Source organism: Jaculus jaculus, chromosome 9 (genome assembly GCF_020740685.1).
Source record: "Jaculus jaculus isolate mJacJac1 chromosome 9, mJacJac1.mat.Y.cur, whole genome shotgun sequence".
Taxonomy (NCBI): domain Eukaryota; kingdom Metazoa; phylum Chordata; class Mammalia; order Rodentia; family Dipodidae; genus Jaculus; species Jaculus jaculus.
In genome coordinates, this window is record NC_059110.1 from 27,319,108 (window position 1) to 27,345,416 (window position 26,309).

The 26,309-nt window shown below is 45.9% G+C and overlaps 1 protein-coding gene across 1 annotated transcript in view; it reads right to left on the reverse strand.

Moving 5' to 3' along the window:
- The window catches only part of Arfgef3 (ARFGEF family member 3), a 196,172-nt gene extending 169,863 nt beyond the window's left edge, over positions 1 to 26,309 (reverse strand). Inside the window, exons 1-2 of the mRNA XM_004651167.3 lie at positions 26,219 to 26,309; positions 15,979 to 16,030 (exon numbers count right to left, since the gene is read on the reverse strand). Coding sequence (XP_004651224.2) covers positions 15,979 to 16,030; positions 26,219 to 26,303 — 137 coding nt within the window. The 5' untranslated portion in view covers positions 26,304 to 26,309. The remainder of the gene's footprint in view (positions 1 to 15,978; positions 16,031 to 26,218) is intronic.

The following is a 26,309-nucleotide window of genomic DNA, read 5'->3' on the forward strand; positions in this document are numbered from 1 at the left end:
GAGACAGAAAGAGGCAGAGAGAGCAAGAGAGACAGAGAGAGAGAATGGGCGTGGTAGGGCCTCCAGCCACTGCAGACGAACTCCAGATGTGTATGCCCCCTTGTGCATGTGGCTAACATGGGTCCTGGGGAATTGAACCTGGATCCTTTGGCTTTGCAGGCAAATGCCTTAACTGCTGAGCCATCCCTCCAGCCTTGCACAGCTACTTTTCTGTGCTTTTCTTCAATTCTTTAACTAAGATGCCAAGAGTCTGGAAAGACCCAGAGACACCTGGTAACAAAAGGTCCTCTTCCTGATTGGACCAGTGTCTATTCTTGCCACACCATGTCCCCAGCCAGGTCACGCTGGCAAATCAGAGGTACCTGCTTTAAGTTTCCATCTTGTTTATAAACATGGGTGGGAAAAATGACTTGCTCAAGGTCATGTGTACTACAGGCAGAACTTGAACCCAGGACTCAGCGAGGGACAGGCTCCTAGAGGGGAAAGTTCATGTCCTGTTTCTCACTGCTCTCCCAGGATGCAGAGTGGAGCTTGCTGGATTCTGTACCCACCTGTCACCTGCCCCTCACACTGAAGCTCAGAATCCACCTCTACTCTCCTCCCATACAGACCCTTCTCTCAGACTCCTGGATAGATGGAGATGTCTGCAGAACTGCCAGGCAATTGTCTTGGACAAACATTGACAAAGACACACTTTAGGCCGATGTCCAGGCACGCACACCTTAAACCAACACTCCGTTTCTGTCTTAATCAAATATCCTGTTGACTTTAAGTTACCTCTCTATTTTCACTACGTCTATACTCATCTGGGCTTCCCTCCTTATTTTCAGCAAAAGCTCTATTACTATCTTGTCTCACAAAATTCACTTTATTCTATGATTGAGGTGAAAATGCTGGGGGGGGGGGCTGGCAGGGAGGGGGGGTTTGCAACCTAGCAGCCCTCCCCTGAGCTTGGTTCTGGAAGCCCCTGGGTTCATAATGCACATTCTTGTGCTGGGACACAGCCTCCAGGCTTCCTCCCCACCAGGCCTCTGAGATCTACATACAGAAACCCCTTTTGTGTTGAAAGCATTTTCTCCCAGCTGTAAATACAGGGAAACAAAATGGGGCTTAGGACAGAAAGCAAGCGCTGGAGAAGTTACAGTTTCAGGGGGAGGAAGTTTTCTTTGGATTTTTACTTGGTTAAAAAACTAAGCCTGCTCCAAGTCAAATGATACATTTCTTTAGCCATAGCCTGAAAACGAGGCCTGCCTGAAATCTTCTCTCAGTACGCCTTCAGGTTTGCTCCCCTTGACCCCAGCGAGGAAACCCCAAGACTACCTCAGCCTCTTACCTGGATCAGGGCAGCCAAAGCTGGGAAAAGTCGCATTGCTTCTTTAATTACACAATTACTTAGGCTTCCCCAGCGGGTATTCACATCAATTCCAGACTAGAGTCTATTTTAGCTCAAGGTTTCCTCTGCCTTAAGAAGAGGAAAAGTCAATTTAGGTCATTTCCTGGTAACGCTATGCATACTTACTAATCTCAATGCCTCTGATAATTCATGACTTGCCTCTCCATTTGAATACAGGACACTCGTCCTTTGGGAAGCTGAGACTTCAGTCACGCTTCTAAATGGTTGAGAACTAGAGCAGATTTTCGAAGATGTTTGTTTTCAGTGATGACACTTCCTCATGTGACTTGAAATTGAACTCGTTAGATCTTAGCTCTTCCCATTAGTTAAAAATAAGAAAAAAACAAATGAACCTATGTGTCAAATCATGGGAGCATTAGCCACAGTGGCTTCAGAAGGAGACCAGCTGTCCTGGCTCTGCCCTGCGTTGGCTCAGGAGTCCCCTCAGCTGCATGACTCCCCAAGCCTCAGAGGTCACCCTGCCTCACGGGACAGCTAGCCGGATTCAATGAGACCAGCATTCATAGCACCTAGGAAGGACCTGTGTGTCATAGGAAAGGCTTGAAAAATGTTAACTTATGCTTGTAGGGCCCCAAATTTAAATGGGAAAATGTGAACTACTGATAATCTTTAAAAAAAAAAATATTTTGTTTATATTTATTTGTTTACTTGAGAACGACAGAGAGAGAAAGAGGGAGAGAGAGAGAGAGAGAGAGAGAGAGGGAGAGAGAGAGAGAGAGAATGGGTGCCTCAGGGCTTCCAGCCATTGCAAACGAACTCCAGACACATGCGCCACCTTGTGCATCTGGCTAACGTGGGTCTTGGGGAGTCAAGTCTTGAACTGGGGTCCTTAGGCTTCACAGGCAAGCAATTAGCCACTAAGCCATCTCTCCAGCCCAACTACTGATAATCTTAAGAACACCAAATTAACACGATCCTGGACTCTAAAATAGCTCACAGAAGATCTGTATCTGACGTTTTAACCCCAACAAATATGCATCAGGTCCTCACATGACTGCGCATTAGTACCGGCTTATTTATTGTTCACTTGTGCGTAAATGTGCAGTAAAATAAAAATATAAGAGAGTACACTATTTACTAAAAGTTGCCCAGGAGACAAAACACAATTCTAGTCTATACCAGACCTCTGTGAAAAAAAAAAGAAAAAAGTCCCAGGGAATGAAGAAGAGAAATATGAACACTCTTCCTCCAGCCACTGATATCACAGAATTGGTGAGCTCTGAATCCTATTCCTGCAGAGACTAACAATTCTTCAGCAGCATACTTTGAAAGTAAATCTACATTGTAGGCCTAAATTACCTGAAAGTGTAATTATGAAAACCTCACACAGAATAACCCACATAGCAAAAAAAAAAAAAAAAACAAAAAAATTTCAAGTAGAATGGAAAGGTCGAAGAAAGAAAATTCATGATTAGTATGTTCTATTTTTATTGGGAACTTTCTTATATGAACATTCAGTGATTTGGTGGTGTTCCCATTCCACTACCCTTTTTGTCCCCTCTTCCCCTGCCCCCACCCTCCTCATCACTGGGGCCATCCCAGCCCTAGTCCACGCTGCGTCCCCCAGGGGAGTTGCTGTTGCTACATTCTTGGCAAGACAAATGGATTATGTCCAGATGGGCAAGCTCCATCTCCCAGCAAGTAATACAAGAAACCAAGGCAAGATTTCCCCACCAAGTATCCAAGTATGCCTAATCTGTAATCGAAGTTTCCTAAATCAGAACTACTTAGAGAATATTCCAGACAAAGAATTCCAAATCATGACCATGATATATATATATAACTTAAAAAGGACATGAACATTATAATTTCTTTTTTAATGGAGTTATATTTCCTTCTAAGCATTCCTTTTAAAAGATAAGTGTTTGGGGCTGGAGAGATGGCTTAGAGGTTTAAGGAACTTCCTGTGAAGCCTAAAGACCCAGATGTGATTAGGCAGTACCCATGTAAACCAGATGTGCATGGTAGCACATGCATCTGGAGTTCATCTGCAGTGGCTAGAGGCCCTGGCATTCCCATTCTCTCTTTATATTAAATAAATAAATAAAAATAAAAAAAATAAGGTCTGGAAAGATGGCTTAGAGGTTAAAGCACTTCCCTGAGAAGGCAAAGTACCCACGTTTGATTCCCCAGGACCCATGTAGGCCAGATACACAAGATAGCACTTGCATCTAGAATTCATTTGCAGTGGCTGGAGGCCCTGGCATACCTTTACTGTCCTCTTCCTTTTAGACCACACACCACCCCTCCCAGCTGCTGCAGATAGATTTCTTTAATAAAAACTGAAAAACTTAAGCTAGAAAGATGGCTCAATGGTTAGTTGCACTTCCTGTGCAAGCATAAAGGCCTGAAACTGCCCGACTTTGAATCTCCAGAACCAGGGTAAGCAGCTGTGTATGGCCATGTGTGCCTGTAACTCCAACCCCTCAATGGGGAGCTGAGATCAGGGAATCACCAGAGCTCGCAGGAAACAATAAGCTCCAGTATCAGAAAGAGACAAATAAGAATGGTTGGAAATGTAATAGAGCAGAATACGTGGCACTTTTCTCCAGCCACTGCAGGGGAGCACCCCTGTTACGGGGCATCATAAGGGCATACTCAAATGCATAGACCACACATGCCACATTACATACATACACCACATTACATAATATAACACATATATACACATAAGCAAACAAACAAACAAACTCCCATATCTTACTGAAGTCACTCTAGGGTCCAAAGCACAGAATTAAAAAAAAAGAGGAACAAACATGGAAGAGATCAGTGAAGGCACAGAAAGTGGAGGAGATCCAAGATCCAACAATAAGACAAAAAGATAGCTGACTGCCCACCACTGAGCATGCCACTTCAGTCCCAAGAGCAATTGCAGATGAAGTGGTGACATGAATCCTGCTCTTACTGCTAGTCTGACAACCAGCTCCAGGGTGATGGTGACAGACACAGTGATTAATCAAAACCCATCCAAGCAGAAATACAGAGGCTACAGAGAACTCAACACTAAATCAGACTTCCCACAGGCCTGCCATGGCTCAAGGCACATTGTGGAAGAAGGGGCAGAAACACTATAAGATTCACAGAACGGGTAGGAATACCATGAGGCACGGTTCCCCTGGTAACCCACAGGGACTGACTGAGGCCCTCAAAATTCCACAGTGAATACCATAATCCCACCCCACTGAGGAGAGCTCCAGGGAAATGGGAGCAGGGATGAAGGGATAAAAGAGTATAACCTACTATAATATATGCAAAATAAAATAAAATTTAAAAAGCACAGGTCTGGGCTGGAGAGATGGCTCAGCAGTTAAGCGCTTGCCTGTGAAGCCTAAGGACCCTGGTTCGAGGCTCGACTCCCCAGGACCCATGTTAACCAGATGCACAAGGGGGCACACGCGTCTGCAGTTCATTTGCAGTGGCTGGAAGCCCTGGCGTGCCCATTCTCTCCCTCTCTCTCTCTCTCTCTCTCTCTCTCTATCTATCTATCTACCTCTTTCTCTCTCTGTCACTCTCAAATAAATAAATAAAAATGAACAAAAAAAATTAAAAAAAAAAAAGCACAGGTCAATGGCAGGGCACGGTAGCTCATGCCTTTAATCCCATAACTCGGGAGGCAGAGGTAGGAGGATCACTGTGAGTTCAAGGCTACCCTGAGAATACAGAGTGAAAACCAGGTCAGCCTGGACTAGAGTGAAACCCTCCCTTGGAAAACAAACAAACAAAAAAAAATAGGTCAATGAAGCACAGAAGTCATGAAAATAAAACCACACAAATTGGAAGCCATGATTGATGGTTCTTTCCAAGCTCAAATGCACTCTCTTGCACTGTATGAAAGACCAGTAAGTCCCCAAGTGTGATGGTTAATCTCTAGTCATCAACTTGACAGGTTCTAGAATCACCATGGAAACAAATCTCTAGGCTTGTTATGCGAGGATGTTGTCTGTGAGGGATTTTCTAGACAGAGAGAAAGGACCTACCCTGAGTGTGGGTGGCACCATCCCATGGCCCTGGGTCCCTGGACGATATAAAAAGGAGAAAGCCAGCTGAGCCTTCAGCTTCCTTCACGCTGCTCTGCTTCCTCCCTGCTGAGGCGATGATGAGATGCACTAGCTTCCTGATCCTGCCATGCTTTGCCTGCCACGATCAACCTCCCCTCAAAAAATGTAAGCCAAAAAAGTAAACTCTTTCCTTCCTTTTAGGGTTCTTCTGGGCTGGATATTTTTGTCCCAGAAATCAGAAAATAACGGATCCACCACGTGAAGGCAAGGAGGAATGTGTGAGCGTGTGATCTTGAAATAAGAATCTAGACCACGCAGGTGCCACCAGAGGGTTGACCAAGACTCATCTGGGGTATAAGGAAAGTAGGGTGGAGGACACACAGGGCTAAATGAGGAATGGAGCTACAGCATCTTCTGGAAATAAAACTGGCAGGAGAGAGTAATTAAGCTGATTGGTTCTAAAGAATCAGAGCGTAGCGGCAGCTGGGCTGCTGCTAGAAGAATCTTTGGATTGCTCCCAGCTGGCCCCTGAGTGATGCCAACCAAACGTCTGCAGCCAATGGCCGCCTTTTAACAAGGTAGCTCGAGGATTCCCTTGACAGCCTCATCTCCACTGGATCAGTCCCGTTGTAAGTAGCTTTGGCTTCAAGGTGGGGATGGGGATGAATTCTGTATTTTGGTAGGATGGGGGCTTGTGGTGGTTTGGATTAGATGTCCCCCATAAATACATGTGTTTTGAATGCTTGGTTCCAAGCTGATGGCAATTTGGGAGGTGGAGGCTTACTGGAGGAGGTGTGATGCTGGGGGTGGGCTCTGGGGGTGTTAATGGGCAGCTCCCCCTTCACAGAGCTTGGCTCACTCCCCTGCCACCTTTTTTCCATCTGCCGTGGCAGAGGTGATGTCCAGCTGCTGCCTGTGCCTGGCTTTCCCCTGCCGTCATGAAGCTTCTCCTTGAGACTGTAAGCCAAAATAAATACTAGTAACCAACCAGCTGCTTGTGGTCATATATTTGAATCCCAGCAACAAGAAGGGGAGATTCCTTATTCTTCAGAACAGAAACACTTCAATCCAGGCTGGAGGGATGGCTTAGCAGTCAAGGTGCTTTCCGGTGAAGCCTAAGGACTTGTGTTCAACTGTCCAGGGCCCACGTCAGCCAGATGTGCAAGGTAGTTCCAGTGCACAGGGGGCACATGCACCTGGAGTTCAACTGCCGTGGCTAGAGGCCCTGGCACACCAGTTCTCTCTGTCCATCTCTTTCACTCACTCTGACTCTCTCACATTTAAAAAAATAAAAGGCCAGTCAGTTGGGCTTGCCTCAAATGAAAAGAAGAGAAAAGAAAGAAGGAAGGAAGGAAGGAAGGAAGGAAGGAAGGAAGGAAGGAAGGAAGGAAGGAAGGAAGGAACCAGGGATTTCTCATAGGGATCTAATGATAACTGGAGGGAGCTTTTGTGTATTCAGCATCCATTGGCATTGGGTATCAGCTGGGTTCCTCATAATTGCCACCTTGGCTCTGACTCTTTTTTTGTTTTTTAAACTTTTTTTTCTTGTTCCCCCCCCTTTTTTTTTTAAATTTTATTTATTTTATTTTTATTTATTTATTTGAGAGCGACAGACACAGAGAGAAAGCTAGATAGAGGGAGAGAGAGAGAGAATGGGCGCGCCAGGGCTTCCAGCCTCTGCAAACGAACTCCAGACGCGTGCGCCCCCTTGTGCATCTGGCTAACGTGGGACCTGGGGAACCGAGCCTCGAACCGGGGTCCTTAGGCTTCACAGGCGAGCGCTTAACCGCTAAGCCATCTCTCCAGCCCTTGGCTCTGACTCTTGATCAAACATTAATACCCATTATACTACTTGGGGCTCTGACAGTAGCAGAAGGCAAGGGACTGGAGTCTGCACTAACTTATAGGAGACTCCTGAGAGGCCCTGCAGACTAGTCAGGGAAACAGGTTCTGAACACAGGGCACCATGCTGGAACAGCAGCCTGCAGTCCACTGGTGTCGGGATGTCTGAGATCACCTTGTAGGGGAAAAATATAGGATGTTAACTGACCACAGTGACCTCGTCAAACAGCCTGGTATCCTGCCAGGATTTACTATCCTGGTTAATCTATACCTTTACTGGTCTTAGAGAGAGTGACCTTGGATTCCTTCCTCTTCCGGAGCCCTGTTCTTTGTCTATCCCTAATAAAATCTCATGTAGCCGTCAGCACAGGGCCACCGTCGTACAATGACTGTTCCCAAAGGCTGTGGCCCCATGAATCTCTCAGTTCACACTATGCATATGTATGTCGAGTAATCCTTCCCCCGCCACAGGGACTGAAAACGGGATACTAGCTGGGGGTCAACAATTTGGGTAAATGGGCTTCTGAGTCTACTCCCTGCGGCCTGCTTTCTCAATCAGTAAGATTTGAGAAGTTCTATTACCAAAACAAAGATTCCATGCTGGTGAAGATTTTTCCCCCAATACAGTGTTCTCTAAGAATCCAAGATGGGCTGAGAATATAGGTTAGTAGGTAAAGTACTTGCCTTGCAAATGTGAGGACCTGAGTTCGAGCCTCAAAACTCACATTAAAAAAAAAAAACAACCACGCACGCCTTTAATCCCAGCACTTGGGAGGCAGAGGTAGGAGGATCGCCGAGAGTTCGAGGCCACCCTGAGACTACACAGTGAATTCCAAGTCAGCCTGAGCCAGAGTGAGACCCTACCTCGAAAAACAAAAAACAAACAAACAAAAAAACAAACCACATACAGCAATGCAGGTTTTTAATCCCGGCTCTGGGAGGTGAAGATAGGTGGTTCCTCCCTGGAGCTCACTGGCTATAGTCCATGCCATTTGGTGCCTTCCAGCCAATGAGAGACACGCAAGATGGATAGTGTTTCGGAGGAGTGACACTCGAGGTCCTCTGGTTTCCACATGGATATTGCACACATGTGCAGGTGCATCTGCACACACACACACACACACACACACACACACACACACACACGACAGAATCTAGATGAGAACACACAGTTCCTTGAATGCATGATGTGAAATTAGAAAGGGTAGTCTTGCCTCATGAATATTTATAAGGCACTGAGCCGGTGGGGTGGGGGTCCAAAGAGATCCTGAGTTGGGTGTTTAACCACTGCTGTCTCCATGTCTGTATCCTCCCCGAGTTCTTAACTTGAAACCCTGAGCCCCGAGGATGAGGACTAGGTATTAAGAGGGGTCCTCTGGGATGTGAATAGGTCATGGGGGCAGAACCCTCTAGAATGGCATTAGGGCCTTTATAAAAGAGGCCTCAGAGAGCCTGTTTGCTTTTCCACCAACAGCAGTCAGCCACGAACCCTCACCACAGCTTGAAGATACTGCGCCGCCTCCCCTCCTCCGCGGCCTTAGACCCCAGCTCCAAGAAATTGCAGAAATATAGTTTTGTTGGTGAAAAGCTACTTAGGAGCCGGGCATGGTGGCTCACGCCTTTAATCCCAGCACTCGGGAGGCAGAAGTAGGAGGATCGCCATGAGTTCAAGGCCACCCTGAAACTACATAGTGAATTCCAGGTCAGCCTGGGCTAGAGCAAGACCATACTCAAAAAACAAACAAACAAACAAAAAGTTAAAGCTACTTGGTCTGTGGTATTACAGACCTAACAATATACTAATTATTCTGAAATGGTAGCCTGCAGGTCTTCGCTGATGTCGGAACGATACTGACAACCCACAGTGGAGTGAGTGACTCTGAGGTATGAGGGACAACTTGACTTGATTTGGTCAGAGGCATTTTTACCCAGTGTCACTGCTTTTGTGAGTAGGGAGATGGTGACCCGAACCTAAGGTACAGCCTAAGCTATTGATAGCACCCACGTTGATCAAGTTCCCCAGAATATGCATAGGACTTTGAAGTTTAAGAACAAGGGAGGGGGCTGGAGAGATGGCTTCGAGGCAAATGCGCTTGCCTGCAAAGCCATAGAACCCAGGTTTGATTCCCCAGGACACATGTAAGCCAGATGCAAAAGGTGGTACATGTGTCTGGAGTTCCTTTATGGTAGCGGAAGCACCCATTCTCTGTCTCGCTCTCTCTCTCAAATAAATAAATAAATAAATAAATAAATTTTTTTTCTTATTTTTATTTATTTATTTGAGAGCAACAGAGAAAAAGGGAGAGAGAGAGAGAGAGAGAGAGAGAGAGAGAGAGAGGGAGAGAATGGGCGTGCCAGGGCCTCCAGCCACTGCAAACGAATTCCAGATGCATGTGCCCCCTTGTGCAACTGGCTAATGTGGATCCTGGGGAATCGAGCCTCGAACCAGGGTCTTTAGGCTTCACAGGCAAGTGCTTAACCACTAAGCCATCTCTCCAGCCCTTAAAAAAAAAAAAAAAAAAAAAAAACAGGGAACTGAGGAGTAAAGGGTAGAAGTCAGGGCTAACTTGGCAACCAGACAGAAAGATAAAAATCACTACCAGCAAATCTAGGAAGTGGCTCAGAGGACAAGTCGCCTAGACCTTCCTGCTCCTTGACACGGCGTCTATGAATGAATTCTCATCCCTGTTTCTAACGCTGCTCACTGCTCACGGCGAGAAAGGACACTGGGCCTGACTCCACATAATGTTTTTTCTCTTGTGATCATCTGTAAATATGTCCCAGGCATTTACCCATCACTCAATCCATACACGAATTTCCACTGAGACTTGTACAAGAAGTCCCGAGAGCCATCAATGGCAAGAAGAGAAAAAAGGAAAGATCATAACACAACACAAGTCACTCAAGGGTTCAGAATGCTTCCGGCTTGCACAACCATTACTAATGTGTGCCATTGATCAAGGCGATGTTAGTAATTATTTATCAGAATGTCATAAATTTACCCTGAAAGAAATCAACTGGAAAAGGAAAATAAGAAACACCAAACAGCAGATGTATTTGGGAGTCTGAATGATTCTCTGTTACCCTTTCCAAAACAATTAAAAAAAAAACCTGCAAATAATCATTTCCAGGCAATTTATGTGGCAGAAATACAAACTAGACCTTGATATAAAATCAGGAGGTTGAGAAAGACAGTTTGTGAGCTTGGTTTCTTCCTATATGTGAAACATGCGGGTAACTGAAGAAAAATGGCTGACATATTCACATGTTCTCTCATGAGAGGATTTCAGATATTTCAGAATGTTCAGACAGAACATGCCATGTTAAGAACAGAGGTTTACTGGAGGGAGCACCCTCCGGGTTCAGGTGTCTGGCAGGCAGACAGGCATGGAGGTGCATACCTGGAGTGCCAGCATTAAGGAGGCTGAGACAGGAAGACTGTGAGTTCTCTGTCAGCCTGGACTATATGCATAGATCCTGAGCCCCCACTCCAAAACATCAACAACAAAAACAAACAAAAATAATCACAGTGGCCTGGCAGATGAAGAAGGACTGATTCACAAGAAGAGAAGCAAAACCCATGACTATATATTGCATCGGATCCCTTCCCTAGTAATAACACAATTAATGATTCCATGGCTTCCTTTTGTTCTGATCATGTCTTCTCCCAGGGTCCTGGAAGAAGCTGCGAGAGGCTCCTACAGCCTTTACTTTTAAAAGATTTATTTATTTATTTGAGGCTGTGCAGAGATGAGCTATGAGAATGTACTGTGGGAATATTGACAAGCAATGTTGAAAGATGCTGACTGACATTAAGATACGCCCTGTGCTCCGGTCCTCAGAGACCTGCTTGGAGTCTCAGCTCAGAGCAAACATACATGTCTACGAAGTGCTGCTCCATACCATTGAAGGCAACGGGGTCAGTACCTGTGGGCCCACTCTTGGGCTGGGTACACCAGCAGTTAGCTCTCTCTCCTCCCAGGCTCTGCTCCTAGGAGCAGTTTGCTCACTTGGATAGGAAAGTTCCAGAGGTCAGTCTTCTCCAAATTCAGGGCTATGCCCCACCCCCCAAATAGGGCAAGAATGGGCATGCCAGGTCCTCCTGCCACTGCAAACGAACTTCAGATGCCTGCTCCATTTGGGCATCTGGATTTACGTGGACGCTGGAAATCAAACCCAGGCCATCAGGTTTGGCAGGCATAGGGGTGCACACCTGGAGTGTCAGCATCAAGGAGGCTGAGACAGGAAGACTGTGAGTTCCGTGTCAGCCTGGACTATATGCATAGATCCTGAGCCCCCACTCCAAAACATCAACAACACAGACAAACAAAAATAATCACGGTGCCTGTAGACAGACACACAAGCCAGTGTCTGTAACTACTGAGCCGTCTCTCCAGCTCCTCCCTGCTGTTTTTAACATCTACAATACATTCACACTTGCTACTATGTAACTGTTTTCAGTTTTGTCTTCATTCTCTCCCTTCAGACTACACAGTCTCAGACACGGGACATCTGCTATGCCTCATTCATACGTGGTTCAGTTTCGTGAGTAGGAATGCTCCACAGATCTTGGGATCTCTCCGTGCTCCTGAAACACGGTAATGCACATTCTTGTGTGCACAAGGGTGACTCTGCAGCTCTGTCACCTGGACAGTCGCTCTGAATTCCTCATCCAGTATAGGAGATAATAGGCAAAGACTCCTGCGTACACAGTACTTCCTCTGATATACTTCGTAGCCATTCTTTTTTTGTTACGGTAGGGTGCTGTTGTAGCCCAGGCTTGCTTGGAACTCACTAAGTAGTCTTAGGCTGACCTTGAACTCACAGTGATCCTCCTACCTCTGCCTCCAGAGTGCTGGGATTAAAGGGGTGTGCCACTATGCCCGGCCGTGGCCTTCATACCAACTCTATGACCACATTCTTTTATTATTATTATTATTTTATTAAAGACAGAGAGAGGGTGGGGAGAGAGAGAATGGGCACACCAGGGCCTTTAGACATTGCAAACGAACTCCAGATGTATGTGCCACCTTGTGCATCTGGCTTATATGGGTATTGGGGGAACTGAACCTGGGTCCTTAGGCTTTGCAGGCAAGTGCCTTAACTGCTAAGCCATCTCTCCAGGTCTATATGGCCACTTTCTATGGGTATAGGAGATGGCTAGCTGCTTTGGGGCAAAGGTTAACACATGAATAAAATGAAGTTAAGGGGCTAGAGAGATGGCTTAGCTGTTAAGCGCTTGCCTGTGAAGCCTGAGGATCGCGGTTCGAGGCTCAATTCCCCAGGACCCACTTTAGCCAGATGCACAAGGGGGCGCATGTGTCTGGAGTTTGTTTTCAGTGGTTAGAGGCCCTGGTATGCCATTCTCTCTCTCTCTCTATCTGCCTCTTTCTCTCTCTGTCACTCTCAAATAAATAAAAATGAACAAAAATTTTAAAAAAATGAAGCTAAGTATGAAGAGATGCCTCTTCTTCTGTCTCTTTCCCTCTCTCTCTCAAGTAAATAAATAAACTATTTTCTTAAAGAGTCAAGGGTTGGAGAGATGGCTCCATGGCTACAAGCACTGCCTGTGTAAGTATAAGAGGCTGAGGAGGCTTGAGAGTCCAGTCAAGTTCAACCCCCAGGATGTGTAATGCGAGTCCTAGATTGCCAGAGCTCAAAAGACAAAACAAAGCACCAACAAGAACCATCAAGGCCTGGGATCAGTGAAAGACTCCAGCTCAGGTGAGAATGGGTGAGAGAGCATGGGAGGGGGACACCATATTTTCCTCTCTCACCTCACCACAGCGAGGACCCCCTGCCATAGATGAGCATGTGGGGCGCTGCACGGTCACATGCACATGCATGCACCACACATACCATGGACGCATACACACACAAACAAACAAACAAAAATCTTTAAAATTCTGTTTTTCACATATTTCACATCTAGATTTTTTTCATAATGTTAAATGAAAGTGCTGATTCTGATGTATTGGAATTACTAAATTTTTTTTATTTAGAACTTGCCACTCTTTAAATGCATCTCATGAAATCTACCATAACAATCTGAAAGCCATTTTTGTTCATCTGTCAAAAAATAAGAGAATAAGCTGGGCGTGGTGGCACATACCTTTAATCCCAGCACTGGGGAGGAAGAGGAAGGAGGATCACCATGAGCTCTAGACCACCCTGAGACTACATAGTAAATTCCAGTTCAGCCTGGGCTAGAGCGAGACCCTACCTGATAAAACCAAAAACAAATAAATAAACAAGTAAATAAAAGAATAGTATTCACTAATAATAAATAATGGTGCATTGTTCTCTTTTCTCCTATATCCATTCCACTTACCCCACGTAATTTTCTCTTTATATAATATGTCATAATGCTTGAGTGGATTTTATTAATCTTGCTATTATATTTCCTTGGAACACAGTATGAATAAAGCAATTTTTAAAAATATTTTTTGTTCATTTTTTATTTATTTATTTGAGAGCGACAGACACAGAGAGAAAGACAGATAGAGGGAGAGAGAGAATTGGCGCACCAGGGCTTCCAGCCTCTGCAAACGAACTCCAGACGCGTGCGCCCCCTTGTGCATCTGGTTAACGTGGGACCTGGGGAACTGAGCCTCAAACTGGGGTCCCTAGGCTTCACAGGGAAGCGCTTAACCGCTAAACTATCTCTCCAACCCCCATAAAGCAATTTTTTAAAAATGTTTTGTGACTATAGAGCTTAAAAGTGTTCCTTTTAGTTTGAGCTATCATCACTAGTGTACATAATTTATCCAAAGAATATTAACAATTATTCACCAGGATGTTAATAAATTTACTATGGCAAGAACAGTGCTACTGGGAATGCATTTTTGAAGAAATGGCCAGGGCTTGTGTGGTTTGTCCTTCATTTAGTTCAGGCATCTAAGGATGAGTACTGCCCATTGTCATAACAAGGCCAGGCTTAGCATCAAATCCAGAACTTTTCATTTTCAATTTAACCAATATAAATAAAGTGGAGACATCATGAAAAAAATATTTTTGTCTATCATCTTATTACTAGATTAGGTCTTTCTTCAATTTCGCTCAAAGCCAAAAAGTCAAAATGACCTGACTTTTACAGAGATGTTTCTCAGGCTGGAGAGATGGCTTAGCTGTTAAAGAGCTTGCCTGCAAAACCTAATGATTCAGGTTCAACTCCCCAGTACCCATGTAAAAAGCCAGGTGCACGAGGAGGCACACGCGTCTGGAGTTCATTTGCAGCAGCTGGAGACCCTGCACACCCATTCTTGCTACCTCTCTTTCTGTGTGGATCTCTCTCTCTCTCTCTGCTTGCAAATAAATAAAGTAATATATTTTTAAGGATGCTTCCTTGTTTACTCATCCCCTTTGCTGTCACAGACATGATGTTTTCATAGTTTTTTATGGTGGGACGCGGTTTCTGCATGGGGGACAATGCACATAGTGCCTTTCCTTTGTCAGGCAGAGCAAGGATGGCCGAAGGTGAGATGGAATAGCAGATGTGGCAAAGACATGGTTGGCTGAGTAGCTCAGTTTCAATAAGGGCTACGTATAGGAGCTGGGGAGCCGGAAATGAACTCCCTAGAACTGTCTTGCATGTAGCTCCTATTCTCCTTTTGGACACACCAGCAGGAACAGCCCTCTGCGAGTCAGATGGGCGCCTCCCTCATTCTGTCCACTCTCACATGCTAAACGTACCCTCAGTCTGATTAACATGGAGGGCTCTCCTAACATGGAAGGTTGTAGCAGATCTTACAGGACAAGTAATCTTTTTTATTTTATTTTTTTAAAAGGCAGAACATAATTCTTGTTCGATCTGATTGAAAAGAACGGAAATACCTAATAAGTCATTCTCTCCTGACAGTGCAGAACTGTGCTCAACAAGGGACTGTGAGTTTAATATTCCTTGTAATAAAAAAAAAAAGCCTGGAGATGCTCCAAATGTTTAATACAAGGAAACCAGTTCAATAAATTATGCTATAGCCATGAGACGGAAGTATACGCAACATTTTAATTTGAAGAGCACATATTAGAAAACAATCTTCATATAGTATCGAGTAACAAAAAAGCAACCAGGAAACAAAGTTGGAAATAAAATTTCATACTGACTTGTAAAACTGAATGTATATGTAAAAGACTTCCGAAAATACATCAACCTGGTTTTTGTCATTACCCTTAGGTGTCTAATTATGGGCCACATACTTTTGCTCATTTTAAATTTTCCACAAGAGACATGCATCTCGCTCATGATGAGGAGGGAAAAGGTGTCCGGGAAGGTGGGGAAGATGAGGGCTAAGTTCACTTCTCAGATACAGCTGCTGCAGTCACTACGTACAAGCCAGCCAGCCAGTGTGGCCCAGTGAACCTCAATCCTCCCCAGCTGGCGTAGGGCCGCATGCCCCCAGATGGTGTGGTATTTGCTGCCCACGAGCTCCCTTAAGTTCTGGCTGCACATCTCCTTAACCATTTTCATCCCCTTTCCACTGATCTCTGTCCCTTAGGAACACTGACTTCTTTTACTTACTCATGCAACAGTCAGATGGAGATGGAAAAGGTTCCCACTGCTAATCTCATGAAATACTCCAGTTCATGGATACAAAACCGACCAACCAGCAAAGCAAACAGGCAACATTAGTCAGCAAGTGAAATGCTGTAAAACCAATGAGGTGATTGAGCCTCCAGGAAAGCATGGTGGGAAAATTACATCCATTATATTATACTATCTCTTACCTCAGCAAGTGTGGAGGGATCTTGACAATCGTGTCCAGGCCACTTAGGGTTTCTGTCAAAGGAAAATTGCAGAGTTACAAGTAAATACTTCAAAACTGTAATCTGAAGTTATATTTAAAGACTGAAAACCTATGCTGTTCCTGAATTTCCTTGGAATTTTTTCCCCCTCACCTTGGAAATTCCTATAGGAATAAATTAGTTAATTCTCAATCATCTGCATGGAAGTCATACTTATTTTAAAAACCCTTCTCCTTGGATGGACCTCATCGCATTATTGGGGGAAGAAATTATTAAAAGAAGGACACATTTCCTCTGTGACAAAGAACAGATAACTAAACTCTCCTGAGCCAGATGCCAATGCACTCTATCCACAACCGATCAAGATACCCTTTTCCTCCAATTAGAGAAACAAAAGCCACGTCCTTGTGAAACCATTTCAGTATCATTCAGCAGCAATTCATACTTGTAAAGAAAAGTACCCGATGGTCCCATTTGTCTCACTGAGGAGCACATCCTCGGCTCCATCATGCTGCACTTAGGAGCACTGATCGGGAGGCTCCTCCCTCACATCTTATTAATTCAACCTGGACTGTCAATGCTTCACTGCTTGTGGATCATTCACACCAGTGCTGCCTCCAAGCTGTGGAGACAATAAAATACTACGTGTTCTCTTTCCCAAAGGAGTTCAACTTAGTCCCTCCAACTTGCCTCCAAGAGGTCAGCTGCTCACAGTCAAAAAGCTTTTGTCAGTTTGAACAATTTCTCCTGGGAAAGGAAAAAGATATATACATACATACATACATACATATATATATATATATATATATATATATATATATATATATATATATATATAAAATCTTCCGCCGGGCGTGGTGGCGCACGCCTTTAATCCCAGCACTCGGGAGGCAGAGGTAGGAGGATCGCCGTGAGTTCGAGGCCACCCTGAGGCTACATAGTGAATTCCAGGTCAGCCTGAGCCAGAGTGAGACCCTACCTCGAAAAACAACAACAACAACAACAACAAAAAAATCTTCCACTTTGCTAAGAGATCCGAGAAAACAAGGGACCAAAGGTGGCATCCTTTAGAGTCACTATTAACAGGCCAAGGAATGACAGGATCTGGCCTGTTGTCACCAACGGATAGAAAACAGTTGACTTAAGAGCTGAGCAGGGTCCGTGGTGCCACAGGGAAGAAGCCATGGGGGAAGGTGGAAAGACAGAGGTCAGAGCTGAAGATGAGACAAGGTGACAAGAAAATGAAGCGCTGGGATGCAGGAGCTGGGGACAGCTCCAAATGCCACACAGGACAACAAGACCCAGCAGTTAGCATGACAGGGGCCAGCACCGGGGTGAGTCAGTGCTGCTGGTCAAGGAGAAGCAATGACAATGAACTAGCGAACCAGCAGCCTTTTCCCTCCAAGGAGAGCGGCTTCTGTCAACCGAGGGTGTGCAGCATCCACAACCGCTGAGTGAGCTAGAAGAAAGGGAGGAGAGAATGTGGGAGGAGGAGGAGCAGCTCTGTGGTAGAGTACTTGCCTAACATGAAAGGCTCTGGGTTCGAGCCCCAGCACCCCTCAAAATGGTGGTGGTGGTGGGGAAACGGGCGTGGTGGAGCACGCCTTTAATCCCAGCACTCGGAAGGCAGAGGTAGGAGGACGGCTATGAGTTCAAGGCCACCCTGGGATTACCTAGTGAATTCCAGGTCAGCCTGGGCTAGAGTGAAACCCTACCTTAAAAAAAAAAAAAAAAGAAAGAAAGAAAAAGAAAAAAGAAAAAAAAAAGGTGGGGAAGAGAAAAGACAGCTTCCATGATCCCAGGCAGTCTCAGAGTTACCACTCTTCCAGGTATATGGGAACAATGGTTGAACTCTAGGCAAAGAGTACCCAAGGGGCAGTGAGGGGAAAGGCTGGGCTACAGTTGTACAGGAAATACCCCAACACTGCTCTGTAGCACAGCGGTACTCCTGTACCACGAAAACAGCAACAGAGAAAGCAAACTCTTGCATTTTGAATGCAAAGTGTCCTCATAGCGTTATGCATTGGTGATTAAAGCTTATACTCAGCCTCTAGTTGCCAGAGCCCTTGGGAGGTGGAGCCTTGTTGGAGGAGGTGTGTCACTGGCGGGTAGACCTGGAACTTCATTAGCCTAGCACGGAGATTACTTCTATCCAGAGAGGTGACAAGACCTGAGCCAGTTTCCTGTTTGTCCCGTGCTTTCCCCGCCATGACAAATCTTCCCCTTGGAACTACAAACTTTTAAGTAAACCCTCTCTCCCCATCAGCTACTTCTGGTTGGATGTTTCTTCCCCAGCAATGGTAAGGTAACTGCTTCACAAAGAGAACCACATTTTGCATTTTGGGCTCCATACCAGCGTGGGGTTCTGTGGGATAGGGCAAGTTATTTATCTCTAAGCTTCAGTACCCTCATCTTTATGGTTCTCTTTTTCTTTGGATGCTGCAATTGAACCAAGACCTTATGAGTACTAGACAAGTGATTGACCACTGAGAGACACTCCCAGCCCCATTCTCTAACACCTGCCTTGTTGTGGGGGGGGGGGGGACTGGCACAGCAGAGCCTCAGCCACTGTAATCAAACTCCAGATGGTTGCACCACCTAGTGGTTCTGTGTGACCTTGCACTTGCCTCACCTTTGTGCAGCTAGCTTGCTTGGGATCTGGAGAGTCAAACGTGGGTCCCTAGGCTTCACAGGCAAGTGCCTTAACTGCTAAGCTATCTCTCCAGCCCACAGGAGTCTTAGGAGAACACAAGTGAAGTCATGGTCATAAGAGTCTGACATTGTCCTTAGATGTCAGCAATAGTTCCTGTCTCTTTTCTTTGATGCACTTACTAGGTTTCAGGCCATGTGCTCGTCTAGGGACCCAATGGTGAGTACAGACATGGTTGGGGACTTTGTAGAGTGTACTATCTGAGTTGTTATGTCTATTTTCACTTTTTCTTAGCTGCCATCCCTCGAAGGACTCCATGAACGTTGTGTGGCATTGTTTGGCTGATTTGCATAGTGTGGTACCAGCACCTGGCCCACAGCAGTATGCGTCAGTATGGCTAAAGTTCAGAATGCCAGGGGGAGGGGGACGCAGGCTGAGGATGTGAGTCAGGCGGGAGGCAGGTCATACGCACTGAGGACTCTGTTTCATGCTGTGGGTGCTGTTCGGTGTTCTCACATAGCTCGGTGCGGCTTGATTAGGGTTCTGTAGGTGGTGCTTTTTGGAGGGTAGCTTGAAAAAGACTTGAGGACGTAAGCAGGAGCTATAAGGGGGTAGGGAGCTGCCTCAGCAGGTGATAGAACTCACTGTGAAAGCATGAGGAGGAGAGGTTGATCCTCAGCACCCACATAAAAAGTTAGGCATGGGCATGCACGACTGTAACCCCAGTACTGTGGGTGGGGGACATGGACAGGAGGATCACTGGAGCTCACTGGTAAGCCAGTCTAACTGAAAAACAACGAACTTTACAGTCAGCAAGAGACCCTATCTCAAGGAAATAAGCCAGAAGAGCAATACAGGAAATGCAGCATCCTCCTCTCCAGACCCCCCCCCCCACGAATATACACGGAGCATATGTACCTGTGCTCACATATTGCAAAACACACAGACACACACACAAATTAACACAAAAAAATAAAGTGAGGTCTGGGCCCCCAGACCTTACAGACACTCTTTCAGATGTCTGGCTGTGAAGGTAATAGAACTGTGACTGGAAAACGGATAATGGTTGGATAGCTGGACCTCATTCTAATTGCTGTTCCCACCTCTAATTCCATCTCTCATCTCCTATACTTCCCAAAGTTATTCTATGTCCCCCCTCTGACATATGTAAAATATTAAAAGTAGTTCTATAATAAGTTAGTGTTTTCTAGATGTCACTTTTAGCCAACCCTTCTCATCTGCAGTGTGCCAATGCCTAAAGGAAAACCCTGTTCCTTTAGGCTCACCTAAGCTCACCTCAGCCAACTGACTCATTCTTTTTTACTCAATCAGAGAATTTCCTTACTGACCGACAAGGATCTAGACAGCACCAAGTAAAGAAAAAAATGCGTCCTGTATTCTTTGTTAGTCATTCAGTGACCATGAAGAACACTCATTTCCAGAGAAGTATGAGAAAGTGCTAAAGTTAAAAAAAATACAGTAAAGAAAAAAAAATGCTAAAGTAAAAAAAAAAAAATTAATGACAGTACGCCATGTGATGTGTGACCCTTTGTGAATGAAAAAGCTGTTAAGCCCTTGATAACATTATCTGTAGGTGGCAATTTTTATTGTTTTCTTTAGACTGTTCTGAAAAATTTTCTGTTTCCAAAAATGAGCATAGGTGACTCTTACAGATTAAGAGTAAAGATGAATAACATTTGAAGTCCAGGTGGGTCATGAAAGAATTTGTTAATCGATTGAACACCCACCTCCTCAAACTGTACATGCAGAAGTCACCACAATGTCACACTCAGCGCCTGTGCTCACAGAGCTTGTCACACTGCTGGTATTTATTGCCTGGATTAGCCAACACCTACTCTCCTGCCCGCAGTTTACTCTAAGAAAACTATCTTTCCCTAACCCTGGACTTCAATAGGTTTTATGGCATTTTCCAAGCCAGTTACTCACTACCTTCCTTGGTTAAAGCAAGGCTTCAGGGGTAGTCACATGACTCACTGAGACAGAGAAAGAGCAGGTGACACCAGGGACCATGGAAGAGTGACTGAAATAGCCACTCTCTCTTGAGCTGGTCTACATGTGGTGATGACCTCTTCCTCCCAAGATGGTTGAAGCAAGAAAAGACCCCTCCTGTTGCAGTCAGCTCCTTGTTGCAGAGACAAACATCCAACTGGAAGCAACTTATGGGAGGAAGTATTTTGTTTCAGGCTTACAAATCCAGGGAAACACTATGAATCATGGAAGAGGATCGCCCTCTTTCACAGATCCAAGCAGAGAGACCCCAACAGCCAGAACTCCAACTGCTCCCCCACCCACCTTAGGGCTGGACTCTAATATCTACCCCCAGGGACATTCATCTTTCCCAGTAGGGCTCTGCCCACTGGAGATTCAAGATTCAAGCCTGAGTGTATGGGGCTACACATTTAAACCATCCTAAAAGGGCTTAACAGTTGCCAGGGGTGAAGGACAGGGAGGTCTCAGAAATAGCACAGACACTCTTTTAACTAATGTTGCCAGGTTCTTGCCACTTGTCCAAGAAAGAATTCAGAGATGAGTCATAGTAAGGAACTGTGAGAAAGTGGGCTTTTTTTTTTTTTTTTTTTGAGAGAGGACATATAAACTCTAGTAGAGAGCAGGCTTCTCAAGAAAAAAATTACACCTCTTCATTGATTTTGATTAACTGGTCATATGAGTGAACTTTAATGAACGGGAAGTTCATTCATGAATTAAGAGGGAGAGATTCCACGAATGGGTCTGATTTTCCCCACTGAATAGGGTTTACTGCCCTTTTTCACCCTCTTATCTGGGTATTTTTCAGATATGTCATGGCTTCAGACATTTCCTGATGATGTGGCGACACCATTATAATGACGCAAAGGACAGTTAGTGGTGGACTAAGGTCAATGTGGTGGTTTGATTCAGGTGTCCCCCATAAACTTAGGTGTTCTGAATGCTAGGTTCCCAGCCGATGGAGATTTGGGAATTAACACCTCCTGGAGGCAGTGTATGTTGGGGGTGGGCTTATGGGTATTATAGCCAGTGTCCCCTTGCCAGTTTTTGGCACGCCCTCCTGTTGCTGTGGTCCACCTTATGTTGGCCAGGGGGTGATGTCCACCCTCTGCTCGTGCCACCATTTCCCCCTGCCATAGTGGAGCTTCCCCTTGAGCCTGTAAGCCAAAATAAATCTCTTTTTCTCAGAAGCTGCTCTTTGTTGGGTGATTTCTACCAGCAATGCAACCCGGACTGCAACAGTCAGCCATGTGGTCTAGGTCCCAGCTGGTCTGTTACCGTCTGTCACATGACGTCCTGCTGTAACAAAGCTCTGAGGTTGCATTAGCTTCCTCCACCATGCAGTTCACCTCTTTTTCTTCTCTAGGTCCACATGCATACCTCATCATCATAGACATAGTCTGCGTGGGAAAAGAACCCTCTATCCCATGATTGTCTAAGTGGGAGAGGATGTCTCTCCTTAGTCCAAAAGAAGACGACTGTCTCCTCCCAGGAAAGTCTAAGTGCGGCAGTTCCTCTTCTCTCCTAAGCTAGCCTAAGCAGGGGGTTGACCACTCCATGATGGTTTAAGTGGGAAATGACCACAATGGCCTGAGTGAAGTTGGGGCGGGGCAGGGGTGGAGGATAACTCCTCTCTCCCACTGGCTAAGTGCTGATAGCCCTCCCCAGAAGTGTGGAAATTCATGAGTCTACAATTGGAGATCCATGCAGAACATGTCAGTCAATCCATAAAGAGCAAAGCAAGATTCCTGATGCTATGTACAAACTGCACATCAATTGAAACCTACACCTGCTCTATGCGATCGCTAATGGGTGGATCAAGAAAATTGTGTGGGACCTAAGTTGCTTTAACTAGTCTGACCTCTGGCACCCAACACATTCTCAGTGATCCTTCCCTAATGGAGAAGCTGCGAACGCACCAACTCTGTGATCCATAGTAAAACATCTCAGAGCGTCAGGAGGACAGGGCTGTGAGCCAGCAGAGTGGCCAAGGAAAACAGGGAATGCTTCCTGTGTGAAGAGAGCCTCAAAGGAACTGACAAAGGGTTTGCTGGCAGAAATTGTAGCAGTAACAATGCCTATTGTGGTGGCATATGCTGGAAGGAAACTACTGAAGAGGTGGAGGCAGGAGTTCAAGGCCAGCCAAAGCTACACATGCCTTTAATCCAAGCACTTGGGAGGCAGAGGTAGAAGAGTCACCATGAGTTTGAGGCCTCCCTGAGACTACCTAGTGAATTCCAGGTCAGCATGGGCTAGAGTAAGACTCTACCTTGAAAAACAAACAACAACAACAACAACAACAACAACAAAGAATGGGAAAATTCCACAGCTAACAATCAGACACTTGAGCTCTTGGTGGTGGGGGAATACAAATGAGAAATGGGTCTAGATTCTAAAATACATTGTAGGAAACTCACATGGTGATGTGCACATGTAATGGCTGAGGGCTAAGGAGTGACAAGTATTTTGTAGCAAAAATATTGCTGTGGCCGTGGAAATGGAAATGAACTGAAATGAGAAAGAGAAAGAGGAAGCCACTTCCAATGCCTCTGTCTACATGGCACTCCCCTCCTCCCTCTCACAATGCCCTCCCAACACTCCCCTTCCAAGTTAACCACAGAGTCAGTACAGAGGTGGTCTCAATAAAAGTTAGCTCAATGATAATGCATGAGAAGTAAAACGGGTTAGGTTCTTTTTAAAAACATTCTATTGGGCTGGAGAGATGGCTTAGTGGTTAAGCACTTGCCTGTGAAGCCTAAGGACCCTGGTTCGAGGCTCGATTCCCCAGGACCCATGTTAGCCAGATGCACATGTCTGGAGTTTGCAGTGGCTGGAGGCCCTGGCGCCCCCATCCCTCCCCCCTCTCTGTTGCTCTCAATTAAATAAAATTAAATAAAAAAAATTAAAAATATTTTAAAAATTAAAAAAAAAACATGCTATTTACTAGAGAGAGAGAGAGAAAAAAAAAAATAGGTGCACCAGGGCCTCCTGCCACTGCAAATGAACTCCAGATGCATGTACCACTTAGTGCATCTGGCTTTAAGTGGGTGCTGGGGAATCAAACCTGGGCCTTCAGACTTTACTAGCAAGAGCTTTAAAAAATATTTATTTGTTTGTGAGAGAGAGAGAAAGAGAGAAAGAGAGAGAGAGAGAATGGATGTGCCAGGATCTTTAGCCACTACAAATGAACTCTAGATATGTGCCACCTTGTGCATCTGGCTTACATAGGTCCTGGACAATTGAACCTGGGTCATTTGGCTTTGCAGGTAAGAGCCTAAACCACTAAGCCATCTCTCCATCCCCCTCCCCCTTTTTTGAGGCAAGCCCAACAAACTGGCTTTTTCTTCTTCACGAGAGATAGAGAGAGAGAGGGAGAGAAAGGAAGAATTGGCATGTGAGTCTCCTTGTGCGCATGTGTGACATAGCATGCTTGCGTGACTGTGTGTCTGGCTGATGTGGGATCTGGAGAATCGAACATGAGTCCTTAGGCTTCACAGGCAAGTGCCTTAAGCATTAAGCTGTCTCTCCAGCCCCTAGCAAGTACATTTAACTGCTGAGCCAGCACCAGCTGAAGTTCTCCTGCAGTCAAATATATTTCTAAAGCCCGCTAGCTCACACTCATCCCCTGCGTGTACCCCTGGCCTCACTTTTACATCCCATTCTTTGACCTGTCTTCTGGGTTTGGTTATTCCCAGGTACACAACAATACGCCACACTACTGTGCATTCACTGGCTCACCTCTCCTCATGCTAATGACAGAATAATCCCTGCACTCAGAAAGGAAGCACATCTACTCTTCCACTCCAGCCACGTTCCGGTCTTGGCCGGGAACATCTACCTTCCCTCAGCTCTGGGCTTTGCTGGATGCTGAAGGCAACAACACCGTAGAGTAAACCTGACAAGACGTTAAGTATCAAATTTCAAACTTAAGCAGGATGAGCTGGTGCACGCCTTTAAACCCAGCACTCTGGGAGTCAGAGGTAGGAGGATCGCCGTGAGTTCGAGGCCACCCTGAGACTACATAATGAATTCCAGGTCAGCCTAGGCTAGAGTGAGACCCTACCTTGAAAAAGCAAACCAAACCAAACAAACAAAAATTCAAACTTTAAATGAAACACACTTGATTTCTCTCGACCTCCCAGGTCCTCTAAATCTGCTTCTTTTACTGCACACTAATAACGGATACGAGGAACTGCTTGTCATACAAGGGACTGCTTGTTTCATAACACAGTCGGACCCTGCCTTATTATGTTACCCAGCCATCTGTGACCCATCATTAGAGACGTTTGGGGAATGGAGCTCAGAATCCCTGCTAAACGACAAACAGCAATGCCAAATTAGTACTGTGGCTTTAAGAGTCTGGCCGCTGTCAGACAGCTGGTCCATTTTTATTTCGCAGAAAACTAAACCCCTGAAGAAGTGCTAGTTCTACCTGGATGATTGAACTTCCTAAGCAATCCGCTGGACGATTTTGTGATGAGATGCACGGATTAAACAAAAGAACAGCATTGCTGTGATTGTACACACACCCAAACATATGGGAGTTAAGGCCTTCCCAATATGAGCAGCGTGACCCAAAACAGTGTCACCATTCCACATTCACTGGAAAGACCAGTGCCACTGGTCTGTCCCTGCCCAGAAGCATCCCCCAGTTACAGACGTATAACAAACACTGTTTTTCATCTGGAGGGAAAGGGAGTCTGTTTGTGAATTGAGTGGCTACTGAGGAATCACATGCAGACTCCAGTGGGCCGGAGCTGCCTGGCTCCTTCGTGGCCTTTTCTTTCTTAAAGGCGTCTGTGCCCCTTGCTTCTCTTCTTGGCTTGCCCAGCCTGACCCACCTGAATGCCACGCTCTTGCCTAATACATATGTCATGCCATTTGGCTTTTTTTTTCTTCTCCCTGCTGGGGATCCTTGCGACCGGAGTCTGAAGGGAAGCAGGAATTTGCTAAGGGATGTCACCTTACACAGGTTCCCAAAGCCCACCTGTCCGCGGGGGCGGTGGGGGGGGGGCTGCAGACAGACCACAACAGAATCGCAGCCCCGGCTGTCATGATCCAGACACAAACAACACCCTTGAAAGCAAAATACTTGGTAAGCCGACCTCTATCAGGAAAATGAAATCAAACAAGCCTTCCTTCCTGGTTCCATTCGCCAATGTTTGGGAAGAGGCCCCCCCCTTTCTACAGGCGCCTGGAGACCAGAGCATTGGATTCCCACTGGTCGGAGGTCCTAACCTCAACCCTGGGGTGTTGTCCACGGGGCTGGAGACCAGGAATGGGGCCGACCAACGGGAAAGCCAGTGGATCCCGTTGAAGGTTTGGGAGAAGCGAACAAGAGACCAGAAGGGAGACAAGCTGGGCGCTCACGCCCCAGCTAAGACACTCGGATCCCCCACATCCATTCTCGAAGGCAACTCTCGCAATTGCGCGACAGGCATCCTTAGCCGACGCTCAGCGACAGCCAAGGGGACAGTTACCCAGTCGGCCCCGCATCTCCCCGGGCAGGTGGCGGGGGAGGGGGGGAGGGCAGCGTCCCTCCCGGCTCCCCAGTGGCTGGCTTACCCAGGGCCCAGGTGCAGCTCTCCTTGATGGCTTTGTATTTGCTCCCTGACGCCTCCTTTTGCAGTTTCTTCAGGATCTCTTCCATCTTGAC